Source organism: Myxine glutinosa, chromosome 4, assembly GCF_964187855.1.
Source record: "Myxine glutinosa chromosome 4, kmMyxGlut1.1, whole genome shotgun sequence".
Classification (NCBI taxonomy): Eukaryota; Metazoa; Chordata; class Myxini; order Myxiniformes; family Myxinidae; genus Myxine; species Myxine glutinosa.
The window spans coordinates 9,395,711-9,403,602 of record NC_136264.1 but is presented as its reverse complement, the minus strand read 5'-3'; the positions used below and the strand labels follow the sequence as shown (position 1 = coordinate 9,403,602).

The 7,892-nt window shown below is 43.3% G+C and overlaps 1 protein-coding gene across 1 annotated transcript in view; it reads right to left on the bottom strand.

Annotated features, from left to right (window-relative positions):
* Positions 1-3,839: 3,839 nt before the first annotated feature.
* LOC137415665 (caveolin-1) overlaps positions 3,840-7,892 on the bottom strand; it is a 31,121-nt gene continuing 27,068 nt past the window's right edge. The window contains exons 4-5 of the mRNA XM_078775423.1: positions 5,009-5,274; positions 3,840-4,872 (exon numbers count right to left, since the gene is read on the bottom strand). Of these exons, the coding sequence (XP_078631549.1) occupies positions 5,010-5,274 (265 nt within the window). The 3' untranslated portion in view covers positions 3,840-4,872; position 5,009. The remainder of the gene's footprint in view (positions 4,873-5,008; positions 5,275-7,892) is intronic.

Genomic DNA, 7,892 nt, shown 5'->3' with positions numbered 1-7,892 from the left:
AAACAGGGGAGGAACAAGGCACACAAACAGGGGAGGAACAAGGCACACAAACAGGGGAGGAACAAGGCACACAAACAGGAGAGGAACAAGGCACACAAACAGGGGAGGAACAAGGCACACAAACAGGGGAGGAACAAGGCACACAAACAGGGGAGGAACAAGGCACACAAACAGGGGAGGAACAAGGCACACAAACAGGGGAGGAACAAGGCACACAAACAGGGGAGGAACAAGGCACACAAACAGGAGAGGAACAAGGCACACAAACAGGAGAGGAACAAGGCACACAAACAGGGGAGGAACAAGGCACACAAACAGGAGAGGAACAAGGCACACAAACAGGAGAGGAACAAGGCACACAAACAGGAGAGGAACAAGGCACACAAACAGGAGAGGAACAAGGCACACAAACAGGAGAGGAACAAGGCACACAAACAGGAGAGGAACAAGGCACACAAACAGGAGAGGAACAAGGCACACAAACAGGAGAGGAACAAGGCACACAAACAGGGGAGGAACAAGGCACACAAACAGGGGAGGAACAAGGCACACAAACAGGAGAGGAACAAGGCACACAAACAGGAGAGGAACAAGGCACACAAACAGGAGAGGAACAAGGCACACAAACAGGAGAGGAACAAGGCACACAAACAGGAGAGGAACAAGGCACACAAACAGGAGAGGAACAAGGCACACAAACAGGAGAGGAACAAGGCACACAAACAGGAGAGGAACAAGGCACACAAACAGGAGAGGAACAAGGCACACAAACAGGAGAGGAACAAGGCACACAAACAGGAGAGGAACAAGGCACACAAACAGGAGAGGAACAAGGCACACAAACAGGAGAGGAACAAGGCACACAAACAGGAGAGGAACAAGGCACACAAACAGGAGAGGAACAAGGCACACAAACAGGAGAGGAACAAGGCACACAAACAGGAGAGGAACAAGGCACACAAACAGGAGAGGAACAAGGCACACAAACAGGAGAGGAACAAGGCACACAAACAGGAGAGGAACAAGGCACACAAACAGGAGAGGAACAAGGCACACAAACAGGGGAGGAACAAGGCACACAAACAGGGGAGGAACAAGGCACACAAACAGGAGAGGAACAAGGCACACAAACAGGAGAGGAACAAGGCACACAAACAGGAGAGGAACAAGGCACACAAACAGGGGAGGAACAAGGCACACAAACAGGAGAGGAACAAGGCACACAAACAGGAGAGGAACAAGGCACACAAACAGGAGAGGAACAAGGCACACAAACAGGAGAGGAACAAGGCACACAAACAGGAGAGGAACAAGGCACACAAACAGGAGAGGAACAAGGCACACAAACAGGGGAGGAACAAGGCACACAAACAGGAGAGGAACAAGGCACACAAACAGGAGAGGAACAAGGCACACAAACAGGAGAGGAACAAGGCACACAAACAGGAGAGGAACAAGGCACACAAACAGGAGAGGAACAAGGCACACAAACAGGGGAGGAACAAGGCACACAAACAGGAGAGGAACAAGGCACACAAAAGTCTATCTGTTGTAAGAATATGTGATTGATGTAAGAATGCCCTTGTGTAATGTCTGTGTAATGTAATTTTGTATTGTCTTTCTGTCTGTCTATCTGGTGTAAGAATGCCCGTGTGTAATGTCTGTGTAATGCAATTTTGTATTGTCTTTGTCTGTCTATCTGGTGTAAGAATGCCCGTGTGTAATGTCTGTGTAATGCAATTTTGTATTGTCTGTCTGTCTATCTGGTGTAAGAATGCCCGTGTGTAATGTCTGTGTAATGCAATTTTGTATTGTCTTTCTGTCTGTCTATCTGGTGTAAGAATGCCCGTGTGTAATGTCTGTGTAATGCAATTTTGTATTGTCTTTGTCTGTCTATCTGGTGTAAGAATGCCCGTGTGTAATGTCTGTGTAATGCAATTTTGTATTGTCTTTGTCTGTCTATCTGGTGTAAGAATGCCCGTGTGTAATGTCTGTGTAATGCAATTTTGTATTGTCTGTCTGTCTATCTGGTGTAAGAATGCCCGTGTGTAATGTCTGTGTAATGCAATTTTGTATTGTCTTTGTCTGTCTATCTGGTGTAAGAATGCCCGTGTGTAATGTCTGTGTAATGCAATTTTGTATTGTCTGTCTGTCTATCTGGTGTAAGAATGCCCGTGTGTAATGTCTGTGTAATGCAATTTTGTATTGTCTTTCTGTCTGTCTATCTGGTGTAAGAATGCCCGTGTGTAATGTCTGTCTAATGCAATTTTGTATTGTCTTTGTCTGTCTATCTGGTGTAAGAATGCCCGTGTGTAATGTCTGTGTAATGCAATTTTGTATTGTCTTTGTCTGTCTATCTGGTGTAAGAATGCCCGTGTGTAATGTCTGTGTAATGTAATTTTGTATTGTCTTTCTGTCTGTCTATCTGGTGTAAGAATGCCCGTGTGTAATGTCTGTGTAATGCAATTTTGTATTGTCTTTGTCTGTCTATCTGGTGTAAGAATGCCCGTGTGTAATGTCTGTGTAATGCAATTTTGTATTGTCTGTCTGTCTATCTGGTGTAAGAATGCCCTTGTGTAATGTCTGTGTAATGTAATTTTGTATTGTCTTTCTGTCTGTCTATCTGGTGTAAGAATGCCCTTGTGTAATATCTGTGTAATGCAATTTTGTATTGTCTGTCGGTCTATCTGGTGTAAGAATGCCCTTGTGTAATGTCTGTGTAATGTAATTTTGTATTGTCTTTCTGGCTGTCTATCTGGTGTAAGAATGCCCGTGTGTAATGTCTGTGTAATGCAATTTTGTATTGTCTTTGTCTGTCTATCTGGTGTAAGAATGCCCGTGTGTAATGTCTGTGTAATGCAATTTTGTATTGTCTTTCTGTCTGTCTATCTGATGTAAGAATGCCCGTGTGTAATGTCTGTGTAATGCAATTTTGTATTGTCTTTCTGTCTGTCTCTCTGGTGTAAGAATGCCCGTGTGTAATGTCTGTGTAATGCAATTTTGTATTGTCTTTGTCTGTCTATCTGGTGTAAGAATGCCCGTGTGTAATGTCTGTGTAATGCAATTTTGTATTGTCTTTCTGTCTGTCTCTCTGGTGTAAGAATGCCCGTGTGTAATGTCTGTGTAATGCAATTTTGTATCGTATTTCTGTCTGTCTATGTGGTGTAAGAATGCTGTTCAGGGGTGTCCAGAAGGGGTATGGAGAGCAAAGATGGGACAGAGTTGGCAGACGAAGGTTGAGACTTTTGTGGGTGTGTTGAGGAATTTGTTGGGGGCAGGTGAGAAAGGTTGAGTTGTTGTGGGGGTAGAGGGGTTGAGGTGGGGATGGGGTTTGAATTGAAGGCTTGGAGTGTGGAGAGCAGGAGCGCAATTTAAGCCGTCGAGGATTTGGGGTTTGGGAATGGGGCTTGATAACTTGGGGGTTGGGAGGAGGAAGACTTGAAGATGTGGGGTTGAGGACTTGGGGCTGGGAATGAGGATGATTGGGCAGCAGAGGGTGATGAGGGGGGGGGGGGGGGGGATTATGACTGGAATAAGACAGGGTGTTGAGGAGTTGAAGTCACATTTCACATTATGCGGAATTTCCATGGGTCCCTGCCATTATGTTGTCAAAGGACATTCCTGTCAAACTCCCTAAATATTCCATACTCCAATGGGAACTAATTCCCTCTGAACAGCCTGGTGGAACCAGCCGGGTTATCTGTCAGTTTTAATATAAAACCCTGCAATCAATAGACAGCTTGCCAATGATAAAGTTGGCGTTATGTTGAAGTATCGTTCAGTATTATCTCCCACATGGAATTATTGATCTGCATCAAAAGAAAGACAAAACTGATCAATAATTTTCTTTATTATTTATTAACAATTTCTAATTTTGCATTCCACTCAGATGCACACACAGTAGCGTTCAATATATATATATATATATTTAAGCAAGTTAATCTGGTGTTGAACTTTTTCCATTTGTGCAATCAATTACTTTATTCAGTGTTTTCATTGCCTGAAGCTTGTATTATAACTTTAAATACATTCAATAAAGTGTGCAAGCAGATAAAATTCACCATGTTGTTCAGCTTGTTGGAATTGAACATGGGTGGAATTTTAAAACGTGACATTGCGGTGCAACATTTGATGGAGAATAGTCAACTGGAGAGTTATTTGTAAAGTCTGTGAATGAACAAGCAGTTATTGCTTTCTTCCGGTCGGTTAAGCCGTTTAGTTTTTAAATTGCTCTGTTGGGAAAACCGATTGGTTCTACAGTCATGACGTCATTGGTCTTCCGAACTCCCATTGGTTGACTCGGTCACCACCATCAGGGATAGGGATAGCGAGTGGTGACTGAGTCGACCAATGACGTCATGACTGAAGAACCAATCGGTGTCGCTGTTACTGAGACATGCTATATTTGCATTGCAAAAAAGTAGTCAAATAAGTGTGCAAAAAAGAAGTCCTGGAATGAGAAGTCTCTGCACTGCATTGATGTGCTTGCACGTACTTGGTGGGGCCTGTACAAAATTGTGTGCACTCATGGGACTTAAGAATTCCATTAAGGCGCACCGGTGGAATTTTATTAACACAGTTACACAAGGATTGACATCTAATGGTTTGAAGACGCATGCAGAGTACAGAAAAAAATTAGAGGACAACACTTGTGATGGTGGTTATGATAATAGGCTGCAAAAAGGAAAAGTAGTGATAATCTCAGCCTGAAGGTCGGGCAATGCAAGATGGCGACATCGGCTGCAAAAAGGAAAAGTAGTGCCAATCTCAGCCTGAAGGTCGGGCAATGCAAGATGGCGACATCGGCTGCAAAAAGGAAAAGTCGTGCCAATCTCAGCCTGAAGGTCGGGCAATGCAAGATGGCGACATCGGCTGCAAAAAGGAAAAGTAGTGATAATCTCAGCCTGAAGGTCAGGCAATGCAAGATGGCGACATTGGCTGCAAAAAGGAAAAGTAGTGCCAATCTCCGCATGGAGGAAGGTCGGGCAATGCAAGATGGCGACATCACCTCAGGCGATGGCAAGTTGCGAATCCTTGTGATGCACGCTCCGAATGTGGTGCAGACATCGACCCATGGAGTCGAACACAGGGTCGAGAAAGGCGTGGACATAGACGGCGTAGATACGAGCGATGGGTTGAATCTGTATGAGGAACCCATGGACGAGCGGAACTACGGCCCAGATATGCAGGAAGGACAGCACAGCAAAAATTAGGCCCCATGCGAGAGCCAGTGGTAGGCCGATGGTGGCCGTGAGCAGCCGATAACACCAGTACCTGGAGAACATTGTGACCGCCATTAGCACCGTCTTTGTCCTTATTATGACCATGAGCTCCAATATCAGCCCATGTTTCATTTGCAAAAGGGAGGCAAAAGGGAGGCCTAAGGGAGGCCTCCAGCCTTGACAAGTGAGATGTTTGCAATGAACTTTTTTTCAGGCAACAAGCCGAAAGATAGTTTCCAATCTCTGCTAAACCTAATAAGACAATAACTTGTTTTGGCATAACACTTCAGTAGTCTGTATCACCGCTACATATTATGTGCTACCTCCAACACTTTGGTAGTCTGTATCACCGCTACATATTATGTGCGACCTCCAACACTTCAGTAGTCTGTATCACCGCTACATATTATGTGCGACCTCCAACACTTTGGTAGTCTGTATCACCGCTACATATTATGTGCTACCTCCAACACTTCGGTAGTCTGTATCACCGCTACATATTATGTGCTACCTCCAACACTTCGGTAGTCTGTATCACCGCTACATATTATGTGCTACCTCCAACACTTCGGTAGTCTGTATCACCGCTACATATGTGCTACCTCCAACACTTCGGTAGTCTGTATCAGCGCTACATAGTTACCAAACCTCATCTGACAACTTTCTATGAAGCATCTTGGGTTGCACAACTTGTGTTGGGATTGTGATTGTGGGCAGATAATATGAGGGTCGGTACGAAAGTAATGCCTCTAATATTATTACTCACTAAATATAATTCCAATTAAAATGAAAACGACAACGGCACTCATAGAGTGCATCATCTCACCTCGTGCACTCAATCTGAACAAAAATACCATCATGAAATGATCACCCTACTATTAAGGCCCACTGCTATTATATCCCATATACCTATATCATCCATGCAACCTATTATGTCACATACATTTGCAATTATCCATAGCTTTATTGATTGATTATTCTGATATTTATTGAACACGTTTGTGCACTTTAAGGCTAAATTGCGTCAATGAAGGTGAATATGAAAAAGTTTTCAAACTATATTCCCCATTGGTAGTCGAGCATATATGTATGAAGTTTCGCATCGATCTGCTAAGATGCTAAGTGGCTCTGGAGAAGAACATTGTTTACGTTTTTATTTACTATCCAATATGGCCACCAGACCACGTGACCAATGACATCATAAATTTAATTATTTGTACACATCAGGCCGTACATCAGATATATGAAGTTTCGGATTTTTCAGATAAGGACTTCGATTCGACCAATTATGGCTGGAATACTACTTCACTGATGACGTCATCATTATCACGTTTTACAACCCCTGGGAGTGCCGAGTTTGGAAAACAATTAATCCGTAATCATTATGACATCATTATGTGCTGTCATCATTATGACATGTGCCGAGTTTCAATTGGTTTCGTTGAGTGGCTTTGGAGAAAAAGATGTCCAATTTTTTCCCTTTAATCTAATATGGCTGCCACACCAAGTGACGTACGACGTCAGAGTTAGCAATAAAATATTTCCCATGGGGAAACCCTCCTATGTTTAAAGTTTTGCATCGATTGGACAAGCAGTTGTAGAGAACAACGTTTTATAGGGAAAATATATAGACGCGGACACACACAAACACGCATGCACGCACCCAGGCATTCCAATAGTTCAGCATCCCCTTATGGGTGAGACAAATTACAGGGAATATTTATACATTGCATCCATTGGAAGTGATTTAATACCCTGAACTACTTACTCCTTACTTTCCAGCAGATTTACCATCTCTTCCAATTTGTCCGTTTCGACCTTGGGAGGTCTACCGAGAACTTGGAGAAATCGGATCTCAAAAAGCAAGTGGTCCCGCCAACATCTTTCAGACTTATGTGTTCCCTTATGAAACAGCTGAACCATTGACGGACATAATAATCAACGCGTCATACATGCAACAGACATTCCGAACACGGTGGAAAAGGGTACATGTTGTCCCTGTTCCAAAATCGTCCCCTGCCACCATTGACAACTTGTGCCCAGTTTCTCCAGCTGATCATTTCTCAAAGATTGCAGAACACTTTAAACACTCAGTCGTTTCTTTATGCTTCGGAAGTTGCTGATCATTTCTCAAAGATTGCAGAACACTTTAAACACTCAGTCGTTTCTTTATGCTTCGGAAGTTGCTGATCATTTCTCAAAGATTGCAGAACACTTTAAACACTCAGTCGTTTCTTTATGCTTCGGAAGTTGCTGATCATTTCTCAAAGATTGCAGAACACTTTAAACACTCAGTCGTTTCTTTATGCTTCGGAAGTTGCTGATCATTTCTCAAAGATTGCAGAACACTTTAAACACTCAGTCGTTTCTTTATGCTTCGGAAGTTGAAATATCATTGCCTCACAAGCAATGATCTTGTAACCATTTTCACATCTTTTGGTCGCCCTGTATTTGAATATGGGGTTCATGTGTGGTGAAGCGGAATTGCAAAGCAGCAATATAACGCAATTGGAATTGTTCCGAAAAGAGCATGTAGAGTTATCCTGGCCCTATCCATCATAGTTACTGAGATGCGTCACACGATTGTGGTCTGGAGTCACTCAAGAGCAGATGTTTTTCACTCAAGAACTCTGCCGATCTTTTGCGAGACTTCCGTGAAATTCCAAGCTT